The 16,886-nt window shown below is 45.1% G+C and overlaps 1 protein-coding gene across 3 annotated transcripts in view; it reads left to right on the top strand.

Annotated features, from left to right (window-relative positions):
* VEPH1 (ventricular zone expressed PH domain containing 1) overlaps positions 1 to 16,886 on the top strand; it is a 200,510-nt gene that overhangs the window by 60,830 nt on the left and 122,794 nt on the right. For all 3 annotated transcript variants that reach the window (XM_036017603.1, XM_028505107.2, XM_036017602.1), the window contains 2 exons: positions 176 to 342; positions 7,093 to 7,302. In XM_036017603.1, the coding sequence (XP_035873496.1) occupies positions 176 to 342; positions 7,093 to 7,302 (377 nt within the window). The remainder of the gene's footprint in view (positions 1 to 175; positions 343 to 7,092; positions 7,303 to 16,886) is intronic.

The raw sequence follows: 16,886 nt of genomic DNA, 5'->3' as shown, positions 1-16,886 counted from the left end.
ATTTTTCGGAATAAGTATAACATCGGATAACATTGTACAATGTTATCTCAGCCGAAGACTTGGACATCGGCTCATGCTATTTAGTAAGTGCAAAGGTTATTGCACTGACAGTAATGTTATTTTTAGCGCTCATCAACTGATAAAGTCATCATTCTCTTTATTGTTTTCTCAACAGGTAATGCCATGTTGTTGAGGGTGTTACCTGCTGTGTATGAAAAACAGCCTCATCCAATTAACAGACACCTGACAGAACTCCTCGCCTTGATGTCTCAGCTGGAACAACCAGAACAATACCATCTCCTGCGGCTTTTGCACATAGCTGCAAAGAGAAAACAACCAGAGGTAAAGAGAACATCATGTACTTGATGGTCCACACAGCCAGGCATGTCTTTGGCTAAGTGAACAGGGTGTGCACTTCAGGTTACTTCTCTCATGTGTCTGTTCACACCCATCTTTAAATGAAAGCACTCATCCACTTTTTCTAGAATCATAAAAGTCAGGAGGTGATGGCAGAAGTTGTATACTGTCTTGGGCTTCTCCAGAGAAACAAAACCAATATGATTTGTGTGTGCGTGTGCGCATTTCTGATTTATTATGAGGAATTGGCTTACATGATTATGGAGGCTGAGAAGTCCCACAATCTGCCCTCTTCAGGCTGAGGACCCAGGAGAGCAAGTGATGGATGTCATTCAGGTCTGAGTCTGAAGACCTTAAAGACAAGAGAACTGATGGTGTGAGTTCTTGTGCAAGTACAAAAACCTGAGAACCTGAGGGCTGGTGGCCTAAGTTCCAGTCTGAGAATAGAAGAGGACCTATGTCCTTGCTCAAAGAGCCATATTCAGACCCCTGATGGACAGGGCGAGGCCCACCACCCTGGGGAGGGCAATCTGCTTTACCCATTCTACTGATTTAAACACCAACCTCATCTGGAAACACTCTCAGAGACACCCAGAATAATGCGTAACCAAATATCTGGGCACCCATTGACCTGGTGAAGTTGACACACAAAAGTGGCTATCACAGGTACAGTAATAAAACACAACAAATGTGCAAGTCTGTAGCCACTTCAGGACAGCTTTATTCAGGTTGAGTGTAGCCATGCAGTCCTAGGAATCTCTGGTGTCTTGGGCAGAGCCGAGGAGAAGACCTTTGCCTGCCTTGATGCATAAGGAAATCAGCCTGCATTGAGAGCAAAGGCTCGTTTTCTAACTAGCAAATTACATAGTTATTGTTCTTTGGATTCAACTAAAAGACTGTAATGTAATATTTGCCATGAATAGTGCACACCCACGTTCTTCTGCGCATTATACGTGGGGTTCTTATACCCAGGGTGTGTAATCATTATGCCCGTGTATAATGTGCATCCTTGTTCTTCCCTCAAAGATTTGGGCAAAAAATGTTCATTGTACAGGGCAAAATATGGTAATTAGGATGCTTTTGGTTATCAGTAACAGAACACCCAACCCACAGTGGTATAATCAATAAAAGGAATTTATTAACTATTGTGATGGAAAAAAACCTTCAGGTGAGACTTGATCCAGAAGCTCAAATAATGTTGAACAGAACAGTTTCTCTATTTCCTATTTCTCAGATTTGACTCCTGGCTTTGGCTTCTTTTTTCTGCGGGCTGACCCTGGCTAGATAACTTTCCCAAAGCCCTGCAGGTCAGCCCAAACTACATTGTAAACCCAGTCTAAATCTGACCAATGAGATCTTTTGACCTCAGAACACTAAAAAAAAAAACAAACAAAAAAAACCCCGAGGCTGCAAGGCTGTGACTGGTAAAGTAAATGGCGGTTCCAGGGTCACAGCAGAAGATGGTAGTAAGAAAGGTGAGGTAGACAACAGGAAGAGAATTGAACTGAACAAGGAGGAGAGTGAATACAGATTCCTGCAGGAACTGTGGGTGTGGAGTGTGGATGCCAGGATGAAGAAGCAAGGGCAGACACAGTGATGTTAACGGACACCCGACATGCCAGGATCCTAACTGGTGGGAAGAAGTTATGGCAGGAGAACAGTCCAACCCTTTGTTTCCCATCAGTGCTCCCCTCTGTGTTAAAGCAGCCCCCGCTTCCCCACTTCAGCCATCAGCTCTGCATGGGCTCACCCTCGACTCCTGAGATGCACAGGCAGTGAGCTAGGGAGTGCCCGATTCATCTCCTCTCTTTTATATTGTTCCTTAGACAGCAGGCAAAGGGAATGGGAGGAATACAGCGAAAGGGTTTACTGAGTGGGAAGAGTGAAATTCATGGCAACAACCAGAAATGAGGACTAGGCTTTTGATGACAGTATGGTTCGTTTAATTTCAGATAAAACAGGAAACTAAATGAAGAGGTTTTAACCTTGTGAAATTTGGATTAAAGTGGAAGTTTTCTTTCTGCATAAAAGTGGCACCAGTGCTCTGTAACTTGGAGGTAAAGTGCTTGGGTTGTCCAATGAGGGCAATGTGCAGGACAGTTTCACACTATCTTGAATGCCGCCCTCACTACCCACCTTCTGTGACTGGTGATAACCTGGCTTCCACGGGCTGGAGGGTCAAGAGTTGGCCCTTGAAAGAAACATCTCTATGTACAGCTGAGTAGATCATGAGATTGCAAGCATGGCATAGCTTCATCATCAACCATAGGCCTGTGGACCTCCATGTGGCTGGTGGGGCAGGTGCGGCCCCTTCCGTTATCGCTGCCCTCTGGGAATCCCTCTCTCAGGAAGCCATCCTTTCTCAGTGAAGATAGGCAGCTCCTGGCTACTGATTCATGGCTGGAAGCCCCAGAGAATCCTCAAAGTCCATTTATAGGGAGAAACACTTATGGTGCTACATTTCCAGGTGGCTCTCCCCACAAGGTGCCCATAGCCTGGGGTGTTGAGATGTGTCTACAGTTCTTCAGTTTGGTGACAAGGTCCTGAACTTGTCCACACACTGCTATGGAAGGAAAAAACGGTGGTTATCAATTCTGCTCAGGAAGGACCAGAGAAACCAGAGACAGGACCCTTCCCTAGGCTACTTGCTCTAGAGGGTTCTGGTCTGGACCTGTTCCCAGTTCCCATCCACTCCCCCACCTACTAAACACAGTCTGAGGAACTCAGGATCCCCATCATACATATCTCCATCCTGCTTCTGGGGCTTGTACAAGCCTGTCACCCGGGTCTGTTTTCTCAAGGACAGGCCATGCCAACAATGTGACCCCACAGGCCTGAGGGGTGGCCTAGATGAGCCGTGAGCTCATCATATGTGGGCTGCAGTGTCCACATACACACATAGGAGACTCCTTGCAGGGCAAAGCCAGGGAGGGGTAGGGAGAGAAGGGAACAGAAAGGCATGGGAGCTAGGTGTCCTTTCTTCCTGTTCCTTCTATGGAGGCCAAAAATTGCTATAAGGATATATATCTCAGGTAGAGGGATAGAACATTTTTTTAAAAGCTGCTGAACATTTGAGTGTGTGGTCTTCGGGCCTCCATGTGTACTCTAGCCCTAGGTCCTACTAGAGGAAAAGCTTTCCAAAAGTACAGCTATTTGATATGGACTTTGAAAGTATGAGATTCTTTTTGTGTTCCAGCCACTGTGGGTGACCGGTGGCCTGTTGCTGAGTCAGAGGGTCTATGGGGGGAAAGACAGCAGATCTGCCCATCAGTGAAGACCCTAGAATGCTGTGGCACTGGGACTCCGGCCATTGGCTGCAGGAAACCTTTGAAGTCTTGACATGATGTGGGGGGTGGGGGTAGGCAGTTAAGACAATGACTGTGATGGCAGTGAGGAGACTGAACAGGAAGCAGAGATACTTTAGGCTAGGAGGCCGGTTTGAGAGCTTTTTCAGTGGCCCATGGAATGGGGCTTATGGTCTGAACAAAGGCCGTGCCAGCTCGCCCTCTGCCAGGCATCCGTACTGTCTGAGGGGCCCCTCCACTCTCAGCAAAGGCCAGGCTTTTCCCGAGACACGAGGCAGATCCTGGAGGAGAGCACTGAAGAGACCAGACTAAAGAAACGCCCTGTGTTTGGAAAATAAAATTCTTCCTTATCCAAGAATAATCTATCTAAAGCCCAAAGTACCACTTCCCTACCACATGTATGGTAAACTTGAAGATACACCCATCTTTTCTGTCACCATTGTAATAAACTTTGAATTATCAGGAAATGATAGCAAGTAACCAACTTTTGTCTAATTGGTAAAACTGATATCACTTTGTTTACATTGTTTGGGCATCTCTTCTCTTTGCTTCTTTCATGTATTCAACTCTGGTCAGGCATATATATTTGCCTTGAACCTTCTTTTTTCTTCCTCTCTCCCTTTTTTCTCTTGTTCTTTTTTTCTTTTTTTCTTTTTCTTTTTGTTTTTCTTTATGAGGCAACAGACATAATATACTCTTGTATGACTTGGGGTGTATGAGTGGAATTTCAATGAAATTGGCATGGCTGGAAGCACATGTCACAGGGACCTTGGTGTGCCAGGAATAGGACATGAAGAGTGAGGACTGGGAAATGGAATGTTATAGGATGGGGCAGGAAATGTGTAAGCAGTTTCCATTCCTAAGTGCCTCGGGTTAAGTGTGCTGCCCTGACCCGGAGTGGCTGGCTGACGCTGCTGCTGTATGTGCCAGGGATTTCTCATGGTTCCTCCTAAGGACATACAGTTGCTCCCAATGCACAAACAGCATTTATTGAACTGCTCATTCATCTGTGCCATTTAAAACTAGCCCAGTCCTTTCCTCCACAAGTACTAGATATGAATATAAAGTTTAAATTTACACGTGGGATAATTTTACTCATGCTTCAGTTCGTTATGCTGTATATGGCACATGACGTATATACGTTTAAACACTAGGTACAACTATTCACGTATACGGGGAAGTATCCAAAGGTTAAATCATTTACACTTGCCTTTATGTGATGTGTTCCTCGAATATGTATCGACTCACCTTCTGGTCAGGCTCTGTGCTAGGCATTGAGTATACAGTGGCGTACAAAATACAAGTGATTCTTGACTGTATAGAGCTTTCAATACAGCCTGAAAGGCAGACATCTAGACAAGCAATAAGAAGAAATCATGGAAAGGACCTGCTCAGAGTCATTTAGGGTATGACCGGAGCTTCAGCAGGGGCACTTGGCTGAGAGAAGGAAAGGCTTTATAAGGAAATAACGGTTAATCTGAGGCCTCCAGAATGACGAGGGGTTATCCAGCAAAATTGGAGTATTAAGAATTGTAGGCAAGTGAATCACATGAGTAAAATCACAGATGCAAGGAACCACTTAGCAGGTCAAGAAAACTTTTAGCCCTGCCCGGTGTGGCTCAGTTGGTTGTTCGTCATCCCGCAAGTTTCACGGTCAGGGCACGTGGCTGGGTTGTGGGTTTGGTCCCCTGCCCGAGCGTGTACAAAAGGCAACTGATTGAGGCTTCTCTCAAATCAATGTTTCCCACCCTCTCTTTCTCCCTCTCTTCCCCTCTCTCTAAAAATAAATAAATAAATAAATAAATACAACTTTAAAAAATTAAACATGATTGAAGTGTGTGATATGCAGCGAGTCCTGAATGGGGAAAGAGTAGAACATGTGGGTGAGGAGATAAGCCTAGAAAGATGGATAAGGGTCAGTTCAGAAAAGGTATGCTAAGCCTCTTTCTTGAGAGCAATGGCAGATTAGTGAAGTATCATAGCAGGAAAGGGTCACCACTGTGGCCATGTGTGGAGAAGGGATTGGGTGGATAAGACTGTAGGCGGAACAATAGTTAGGAAGCTGTTGGAATAAGCCACATGCAGAGTGATTCGATCAGTGCTCTCAGCTTAAATGTCCGTGACCCCTAGCCTAAACTGGGACACTGGAACAGTTACTTTAAAAGTTTATATGCATTTCTGTTACAATTTTTTGTTTTACTAAATGTCTCCTTTACTAGATAGTGAATTATTTCATGAAGGCAGGAGCAACTGTAACTCTAGCACCTAGACTATTTGTACTTTGCAAATAAGAAGGACTTTACAGTAAACATTTGTGAATGAATGAATGGATGGATAATTGCAAATGAGGCAAGTGGACAGATCTGTGGGACACTTGGGAGGTGGAGTCAATAGGACTCAAGGTTGCTGATGAGGGAAAAACAGTCAGTCGTCAAGAATGAGTCCCAGGTTTCTGGCTTGAGTTTCCAAGCAGATAATGGTGTCACTCATGGAGCGAGGAGACACTTGTGCCTAGACAGGTGGGGAAAGCAGGTCTGGGAAAGCAGGGGGTGGATGGTAAGCTCAACAGGCTGAGCTGTGCATCAGACTCAGTGTTAATACTGGAAGCTCCATTTCAAGTTTATTTTATCAGAAAAGTAACAAACTAAAAAAGCAAATCAACAACAAACACAAGAAATAAGTATAGTAGAAGTATGGATGGAAAAATAGTTTTTATTTATATTGTTTACTCTTTCACAAGTTGTCTCTTCTAATTCTTTTATTTTAGTCAGACAGAACAATTTATTAAATTATCAGTAGGCAACATGTCTGTGTATTAACATAGTGACTATCCCACAAAAAATTCACATTTCCCTTAATATGAATGATTGCATCTTTCTATTCATAAAACCATTAAAATGCAGAAAGAAATATTAGGGTATTGGGAGTATAGTGGGAATTATTTTACTTTAATAATTTTTTATCTCATTATATTTTTGTGATGAAAATGAAAAACCAAAGAAAACGTAAAGGCTGTCTTCTGATTTTTATTATCAAGTGTTTCTAAACCATATTAATCCAATTTGAAGGCTTTGATTAAAGTCATCAAAGATCTCTTACATACTTTGTCCTTTAAATTGGCGCTTTCATGGGGGTTGGAAGGAAATATAATACTTCTGAGGACCTGACATCAAAACTTGATTTATGAAGAACAGCATCGAACGAAGCACTTCAGAAACTTCTCCTCAACAGCAAAGCACAGATTAAGAGAAAAAGAAACTGAAGCCTCTAATTTTTATTGTAAATTTAAAATTCCGGACTTGCGAGATTTGCTTCAGTTCCAACAAGGAACTGTGTTGAATGCAGATTTAATATAAAAATATATCCGATTGATCCTGATTCAGTTAATTTTCCTCCTTGTTTCTCTCCCCCCCTCACTCTTTCTCTGTAGGTGGTTCAGAAGTGTATTCCTTTCTTAATCGGGCATTTGAAGGACTCGACCCATAATGATTTCATCCTAAACATCCTCACAGAGATAGCAGGCTACGAACCAGTGGCTTTGAACAGTTTTCTTCCCATGCTGAGAGAGACTGGTGAGCGGTTCCCCTACCTCATTGGACAGATGGCGAGAATCTATGGAGCTGTTGGGCATGTGGATGAAGTAAGTTTGGCTTTTTTTCTCTCTCCTTTCCCCTCCGTTGAAGCTGTATGACCTACATATTCTTCCCGGGTCTTCTGAGAGTCCCCATTTCCCTTTCAAACCTTTTACTTGGACAGTGGCCTCTGGATCAAGGACACATTATAGCAGGGCTACATGGAAGGTTCAGGAAGCGAGGATATCATTGCCAGAGTAACACCTGAGAAAAAGAAATGGTTAAAATGTTTCTATTGCAGATTCAAGAACACGTTTTAATAACAACAACCAATAAAAGACTTTCATCTCATTTTTGGTCTTGGTTCTGCATAACCCAGGAGGCCATCTGTAAGCGCTGATGGATACACATTATTCATGAGAGCCTGTAGCCATCCTGTCAATAAGGGCGTGTACAAAGCATGTTTTGAGCCCTCTAGGTCATGTTACTCAGGAGAGTGAAGTAAACATCCATGGATGTTTAAAAGTCCTAGCCTAAATATTTGCTTAATGGGGTCTTTTAGCAGACCCAACAGGATGCCATCAGCTCGTGGGGATTAGGTGACTAAGGGAAAATTTCCAGAAGTTCAGGTTCCAAAGGTTGTGTGCATGCATGTGTACACACACATGTCTGTCCGTCTGATGATTTTATATTGGGATTTAGGATTTTTATCTTTTAAAAATAAAGTCAAAGATATAATTGATAGAAGGAAGCTTTTACTTTTTACCCACTGACATATATTATAGATCCCTGTAAGGTAAATATAAAATTGTACAATTCTTAAAAGAGATTTCATAGGTCGTCAAGTTCAACCCCTTGACTCCGCACAGGAGAAAATTGAAACTGGAATAGTTAAGCGGCTTACCCAGACTCAGACCCGGTCAGTTGGTGACTCGGCTGGAAATTAGGTCTTCGGTATTCTTGACACTCTTCACATGTTGTGTTCAAATGGATCTTGGGTTCTGCTGAGATTTGCGGAGAGCTCGGTGAATGCTAGCCTCCCTCCCGGTGGAGGGCTTTCTGCTCTAGCTTCCCCAGAGAAAGTGGGAGAGCTGAGCTCCCAAGCAGCCTGCACCTGTCTGCATGAGGGTGGATCTTGTGAAAGGATGACTTTGGTAGGGACGTGCTGCTTAGTCTAACCCCTTTCTATTCATTGCTGTGGGGAATGTCTCACGCCTGCCACAATCTGCCTTCTGGTAACACTTTCCCGTGCCGTCGCCACCTTTGTTGCCAGGAGAACCTGCTGATGTGCCCAAGTTCTTTTAGGCCAGCTTCAGCTGACAGCTGTTTGAATCTGCTGACCTTGCAGATTTTTCACGGACCAAAGATTTCAACCTCAGATGTGGGAGGCCCTGGGATCTTTTAAAAGGGTCCTTTTCCTGTCCTTGAATGGTGCTCTTTTTGTCACAAATACATTCATGATTCGTTAAAGTGGAGTAATGCACACTGGAAAGGACAAAACTTCCCATGGAAACTCTAATCTACTAAAAAAAAAATCCCAAACACTAGCCATATCACCATTATGTCACTGTAGGTTTTTCTAAACTAAAGCAAACCTAAGAGAGGATACGGTCAAGGAGGTGACATTTGTGTGACTCCACGAGATGGGAGCAGAAAGAAGAGGGCATCCAAATAACATTAAACATCACTTATTTCAGAATCCAGAATATTAAAATACTCTTGTTTGTCTCTGTCTCTGTCTCTGTCTCTGTCTCTCCCCCTGCCCCAATCTCTGATTCTCATGTGCCCGTGGATGCTTTTATGTTTGACAGAGAAAAAACATTTTTTGGTGGTTCCGACTCAGCTTCCCAGTAGAGAACAATTCTAGAGCAAACAGTTCCAAATGTGTCTGGCTGGATATTAGAATTCCGTGAGAAACCTTTTTAGTTGTGTAAGTTCTCGGGCACCATGGAACACCCACCGAACCAATCTCCAGGAACAGGGCCCGGGACTCCGGGTTTAGAGGACGCTCTGCCGGGGTAGTTGTCGCAGTTGTTTATGGGTCAGTATTTGAGATCCCTCAACATGAAGTATGTAAAGCATTTTTCTCTTTTAAACTTAGAATCAGGCCTTATCCATCACCCATCCTGCCGTCCTCCGTCAAGCCAGGCTACTCAGTTAAAACCTTCCCAGACTATTGGCAGCAGTTTAGATTAGGTGTGACTGAGAGTAACACCAATATTCAGAACAACAGTGGCTTGAACAAAGAGGCACGTCTATTTCTCTTGCACGTGAAGAAGCCTGGAAGGCAGTCAGTCTAGAACTTGATGTTGCAGAAACTCAGGGTTTTCCTCCTGGGTTGCTCCGTCACCCTTGAGCACCCCAGAGAGCACATGGCTTCTGTCTGATGGCCCAAGATGGCTCCTCATCTTTCCCTCGCAGGTCAGTATTTCGGCCAGCAGGGAGGTATAAGGGGGAAGACCTTTCCAGGCAAACACAATCGACTGTTTATATCCCGTGGACTAAATAGAACAAAGCTGCGCATGACCGTACCTAGCTGTAAGGGAGGCTGGAACGTGTAGTCTGTCTTTGGGTGGCCACATGCCCAGCTAATGAGAGAGAAGGGCAAGAAGAATTACGGAGGACACAGACTGTCCCTGTTGCAGATTGTCAAGGCATTTCATTTCCCTGGCCTTCTTCTCTTAAAAATAATGTTTTACACTACTTTAACTCCCTTCTGGCTGATATTCTTCGACTCCTTTATTCTATTTCATTTAGAATAAGCCTGATATAATTACCTATCATTGTCAGTCAAGCTCCTTTTCTCAAGAATAACGCCCCTTATAATTTGTTTCTAATGCCTGGATATCACCTTTAGAAAGTCCTCCTTTTAACTTTAAAGAACGCTAAAGCTCAGATGTTCCGAGAATAAGTAGAGTAGTCTAAGCAGCTATTAACTATTTAATTTGAGTGAACCCATTCAACTCTCTAAATATCTTGTGGAGCCATATTCCTAAGGACCAAAACCAACAGGCAAGATATATGCATGTGTATTTCTACCTAACCTCTTTGCAAAAGGAAACAGAATTACTGAAGTGCATTGCCCGGCGGGCGTGAGGGCAGAAGTTGAGTATGGGGCCCTGGACACCTAGGGAGGAGGAGACAGCCATAGAGAGGGAGCAGCCCTGAAAGGGCCCCACCACTTTCTGTCTGGTCTATCATAAGGTAAAAGGACAAGAGAATACATGAGAGATGGAAATGTTCAGCACGTGAGACAGTCATAGTAATGCCAGAGGGCTCACAGGGAGGCCAAGGGGGGCCTTAGCCCACTGGCTGTGTCCAGGTTCTTTTCACTGTGCAGGAAACAATTTCAGAGCAAGACAGGGAGATTTAGCAAAGCTGATTTATTAAAGTGCCATTACACACTTAAGGAGGAAGTGTGGGCAAACTCAGACAGCTAGTCACGCTGAGGGTGTCTGGGTGGAGGTGTTTATTGACTATGGGCAAGGGGAGGAAACAGGGTGGTTCGTGGTCTCCGACTTTGGGGGTGAGGGGCTACAGTTGTCAGCACATCTCGTCTCAGTCCTTCCTCTCTGCATGGCGGCATGGGGGGCTGAGGAGCAGAGAGGCTTCAGAACTGCAGTGTAGGTCAGCAAGGCTGCCAGCTCTGGCTGAAAGTAGTTTTGTTTGTCCCAACCGTTTCTCACCCCAGGGCATTGGGAGGGTGGGAATGGGCAGGGGACGGGTATCCAGCTACAAGTCATACCCACTGCTCCGACTTAGAAGGGGAGGGCTGAGGTAGAGCCTGGGGCCTTTAATTCTCTTGCTCAAATAGGACCCCAGGGACCCCAAGCCCTAGGATCCTCTCCTCGTCCTATCCTGGCCTCATCTGAAATGACTTCATTTACATTTTTTTCTCTTTGACACCAAAGTAAAAATTTCAGATATGTTCAGGGGTGCCAAGTCTCAAATGATTTTATTGCTAAGATTTAAAAGATTTTGGAAATGCAGAAAAATGAATTCAACTTTGAGTGGCTTGCTCCAACTTCTAAAATACAAAATCTGCGACTAGTGGAGGCCACTGTTCCTTCCTCCCTTGTTGCCTGGTTCTGGCAAACTGTGTCATTTGATCCTTAAGAGGAAGAACAGTCTCCCGTGGGTGCGCAGACCAGAGACAGCCTCGGGGGTAGATTCAGCCCAGAACCAATCACACAAGTTACTAAGCGGCATATGCTTCACCTTCTGTGCTTGTGTGAAGCCAGCGAAAGAACTTCAGGGCCGGCTCTGGGGAACCCGATGGGTGCGCCTTTCAGGTCTTTCAAATCGGGGCCCATCTGAGTGGGCACGCTGCTTCCACAGCTCGGTAGCTGCATCACAGCTTTCCATCTGCGTTACACCCAGCCGAGGGAAGCCGTACAAAATAAAAAATAACCCTACAGATCCTTATTCTCTCTATCTCCCAAATTACCTCCAGGATAGGGATTTTTTGCCCTAATTTACATAAAAACATGCTTAATAGCCATAAAATTCTTGTGTCACTATAGGAAGCTATACAGTCACTCGCAGGCCATTTTCAAGTATGTGTTGCAGCCACGGCTTATCTGTTGGATGGAGACGGAAAATGGGAGGACCAAAGAGCAGAAAAGTTTTCTTCTGGGATAACCGACGAGTTGTTGCTCCAGGCTTTCTCATCGCATGTATTTGGATAGGGGCTGAAACTTAAGCCTCACAGACAAGTTAGGGAAGCCAGCAACCAGGTAAATGGCTTGCTTTTCCCTGCTTCTCCAAGGGAAGAGGATGAATAGATAGATGGGTATGCATGGCGCAAGTCAAAACAAGGCCAGACAGAAAGAGAAATGAGGTGTCATAGGTGACTGCATGTATCATTAAAGGTATGAAGAAGTAGTTATATGCTTTCTCTTTTTTAGGAAATGACTGGTATGCGTAATTTTTTGCCTCAAAGTGTATCTATGTGTGTCTGTTTTATATTTACATTGCACAGCATTTTTCCTAAGGGGGATAAGAGTAACAGAAATAATAATAAAGCCACATTTTATAAAAATTTGATAATTTAAACTAGGCCAGTTGTCTTGGGTGCACAGGAAGTGCATTGCTGCTCATAAACAGCAGTTGTTCCCCAGCTCCCCACCTATAAAAACCGCACAAATACGTTTGTAGCATTTTTTAAAAACTCTCATTAACTAAATCTGAAGAGGTTTAAATTAAATGTAGGCCAGACTGACTTTTCTTGTCCATAGAGGACCAAAATAGAATGTTTCTTTTCTGGAAGCTTTCACTCTCTTTTTTCATGGTTTTCTTCACCCATCAGACTCGCTCAGCCGTGCGAGTGGCCTTGGCTCACTTGTAACAACCGGAGCTGTTACAGTTCTCTTTCCTAACGTGGGTCAGCATGGCAAAGGGACTCCTTTGGAAATGGCTTTGAATTCTTGAGTGGCTGAACTGAATTCATGTGTTCTATCCATCTGCTTAAGTCTCAGATGAACCGAAACAATTTTAGCCTGACAGTCAAATCCTCGTTAAAACCGAGCCTCATTAGCAGGCACACTGGTTCGCGGCGTATTCTCCATATTCATTTTTTGCCCTCGTGCCAGACCCACAAGGCAGCAGACCTATCGGTGGAAACAGAAAAGAGATGCTTTAAAATGCTCTTTCCAAATGATCTCATGGCATGTGGAAGGATGCGGTGGCCCGCTGTTTTCCTTAGCTGGAGTCCAACCGTCTGCACCTGTGAAGCATCAAATGGTGTGCCCTCAGAGCGCGGCCGCTGCCAGGGTGGGTGTTAAATCCTGTGCTCTCTGCCTTGTTTTTCTAACCGGCTGAGATCTGCTGGCCCAGCACCAGGGCGTGTTTATTACATCCTCTCTGGGCTCAGAGTCATGAACACTTTTCAAGTAAAGAAGTGACACGCATCTTGCCCAGGTCGCGTTTCTGTGACATCCGGCAGGCCTTCCACAAAAACACTTTCAGGGGGAAAAGGAAAAGAATGACAAAAGCAACTAAAAACCACATTACTACCCTCATCCTGACTGCAAAAAAACATCCTGCAAAATAGGAGCTAGATAGACAGTTTGTGTCTTTTACTCGTAAATCAAGACGAAAGGATCCGGGGCCCATTCTACAAGAGGAAGGAGCTATGATTTGAAAGCTACGGTTTCCCCCAAGATGGTGAAGCTAGTTAAAACTTTGGTGGACTCCGTGACTGGGGGTTTATTTTCTCAAGCCTGGGTTGGAGCCAGGCAGCTACTGCTTAGTACTATAGAATTGCCATCAATTAGGGATGATTATCCTTGTTTCAAAATGAAAACAGCTTCATATTTTAAGAAGGTTACATACTAATTGTAAATAACTCTAATAAGAAGAAGTCTCTTGCACAGAATAAAGAAAGAGAAAAAAATTTTTGAGTATATACAAAATACTCTTTCATATAACTGCTAATACTCCATATCCGCCTTCCCTCAATGATACAGAGTTGAGCTGAAGATTCTTTCGGGGTGCGAGACCCAGTGCTGGTGACAGGGACAGAGAGGAGAAAGACATGGTCTCTGCCCTAGCGGAGACGAAAAAGGGGTACAAGCAGATAGTTCAAATTTAATTGCTGCCTGTTACTCCCGATTTCTGAGCTGGATCAAGAAGTAGGCAAAGAACCCAGCACAGGGGAGTTTGGGGGTGTATATAAACTGGGTTTGTCAGCTAATGGGATTATGTCAGGGGAGGAAAAAGAGGGTACCCATGGAAGCAAGGGCAAAATGTTGGGGAAAGGCCTGGAGCCTTCTAGAAACAGTGGAGTTTTGTGTGCCTGTAGCACTGAATGCAGAGGAGGAGGGATGAGGCTGGAAGGCAGATTCAGCCAGATTATGAAACTTCTCACTGATCAGCAAATAGTTCAGTTGTAGGTGGGAATGAGGTCTTTCCACAGGATCAGAGGGAAAGCGTTCCAAGGACCCATGCATGGGGGATAGGGGTGTGGTAAGGTTTGTTCTGTGGCAGAAGCTGCCCCCTGGGTTTCCAACATCCCATCTCCTTCTGTCCTGTCATGGAAAAAGTCCACCCATGTCCTTGGGGAGGCCAAACAAAAGCTAGTGTCGAGACTGTCTGCTTCATATCCAAGTTCAGTCCTCTGGAGCCTGCAGACGGCTGCTAAGCAGTCTCAGTCCCCGTCCAGGTAGCTTAGCTTGTCCCCACAATTGTCCATTTCAGGCTCCCTCCTCCTGGAGCCTGTGCATGGAGTCACATGGCCATGGGCCACGTGGCTGGTAAAGCTGCATGGCCACGGCTCACACGGGCCAGTGCAGGTCACCCGGGCAAGAGGGAGAGCTTAGTCCTCTTGGAGCCCACACCGTCTGCTGTGGGCCCAGGAGCTGCTAGATCCTTGTGCTCATCTGCTCCTAGGCAAGAGAGTACATGAATGAATGGCACGTGCATCACCGGGTGAGCAAAAGAGAGAACTTCTTTGTTCCCCTGGGATTATATTAGCTTAGGTATGGGACAGACCAGGTGCTCTTTCAAAAGGACCAATGAACTTCCTAAACTTCCACAGGCTTTGGAATGGCCTACCTCCCAACTAATCCCTTCTTTCCCTGGGCTCGACTGACAGGTCCCCCTGGTCCAGCACCTCCCTCTGTGCCATTTTGACTTCTACTGCACGTATTCCTTCCTTCTGAGCTCCCACCAGATAAGGGGAAGGGAGGAGTGTTAATCCTCTTGAAGAAATTCCGTGATCCCCTGGAGTGTGAAGCTGTAGCTTCCTGGCTAGCAAGCAGTCTCATGCTTCCCAGCATATTAAACGCAATGACTAGTCCCCTTTGCTCTCTTTCCTAGCTAAATAACCCAGTAACACCCGTCTTCTACCTTCTCGCTCCATTACTGACACCCAAGTGACCTAAGAACAATATTTCGTTTCCCTTCAAGGTGCAGCCAAGTAAGTGAATGCTATGTACCTCAGTTTCAAGAAAGTAAAGGGCTGAGTAAAGGGACAAAATGTCCCCACAAATAGTTGCAAAGCTGGAGTATAAGTAATGGTTACAGAAGTTACGTGTTGCAACAGTTCTCAACCATGTCTTCATTATTGTTGCGTGGGTCACCGGCCACCGATACCAGTCAGGGCGGTTCCCAACACATTATCAACCGCAGCTGAGACCGACTGACCAAATCCACAGGTGCTCTCAGGCCACATGCAGCAGCACCTGGAAGGAGCCTCTGCCTGGCCAGCTTCTCAACAAGAATGGTCAGCCCGGTCCCCACCCACCTGACCTTCCTCTCTTCAGAGGGGCATAATCCGATGTTCTCACACCTGGAGCTATGGCAAAGTAGGCCTGTACTGGCCCCAAGAAAAGCAGAAAGTCTCCACCCAGTGACTGCCCCTTCTAGCCTTGAACTCAAGAAGTAAATGAATCCTGGGTTCACTAGAAAGGGTGACTGGCCATTGGCCACAGCAGGGTGGAGAGGGTGAAGTAGTTGCTAATTCCAGTTCAAACCCTGCAGCTGTTAAACTGGCAGCAGCAGCCTGGCCCACCCCTACCCTCATTCCCCAGCCCTCAGAATTAAATCACTTGGTACAAGTCTGCTCCTTCCAACTACCAGCATCTGCATTTCTTTGCCTATGGCCTCCCCCAACTTTGCAAGCTACGTTGTTAACATGCACGGCAGGATAGATGCGCGAGGAATTACGCATCTAATCTGAGCATTGCCCCCAGCAGCCCTCAACCAGTGATGGGGTATTTTTACCCCAACTGCCTCACTCCCCAACTCCCAATCCCAAATGAGACAGCCTTTCCCCAGAACTCGCAGGCATCATTTCTGAGCTACTTTCCTTCTCTGCCTCATTCTTTACTCACCTACTGGTCTCCTGCAGTTTCCAAATTAATGATTTGCACTCAAATCATCTTAGGGTCAGTCTGTTCCGGAGAGCCTAATCCAAGGAGGAGGCATTTCCATACCTCCCCCAGCAAATGCAAACCCCCTTGCCCTGAACTCTTGAGAGTACACATCCGTAACGTGGAGTTTTAGCACCTGATTTTCTTCTGGTCACACTTGCTTTCAATTCATTCAACATTTGAACATACACACTGCCAGCCCACTGTAAGCACTGGGAAAGAAAGAACTGTTGATGTAAGAAACGTCCAATCCTATAGGGAATTTTTATGAGTTCATTCAAGTCAAACTGACAACAAATGCCAGGAAGCAAGAGGAAAATGGAAAAAAAATACGATAAAATTAAGAAAAAAGAAAATACTGCAGAGAATGCCAGTTTTGTGGTTTATTTTATACATTACAACCAAAGAAGGACACTTAAGGAAGGTTACATGAAACCCGTTGGTGGTAGGTTAATAGGGTGGCAATCTCTGGGATTGGGTAAAGAGTAAAATGGATGAACACGTATTTCATTGACATTGGCGGGTACAGGATAGTTAGCAGAGAGCATTTATAGCACACAGAGGTGATACACGGGAACAAGGCAACAATGAGGGGTCAGTCCTGTGGTCTTGGGTTCTGGTGGGAGATTGTACTGCGAGGGGTCTGGAGAAAGGGAGTTACTCTGACCTTCCAAAGGTATGTGAGCATAGACGCAGAAACACAATAGACAGGCTCAGTTAAGGTAAAGACTGACCTTTGCCAAGGAAGATCCTGGCCTAGGACATGAGTACCCACCATG

This window comes from Phyllostomus discolor, chromosome 2 (assembly GCF_004126475.2).
Source record: "Phyllostomus discolor isolate MPI-MPIP mPhyDis1 chromosome 2, mPhyDis1.pri.v3, whole genome shotgun sequence".
NCBI classification, from domain to species: domain Eukaryota; kingdom Metazoa; phylum Chordata; class Mammalia; order Chiroptera; family Phyllostomidae; genus Phyllostomus; species Phyllostomus discolor.
The sequence above is the reverse complement of the archived record's forward strand: the minus strand, read 5'-3'. Positions and strand labels throughout refer to the sequence as shown.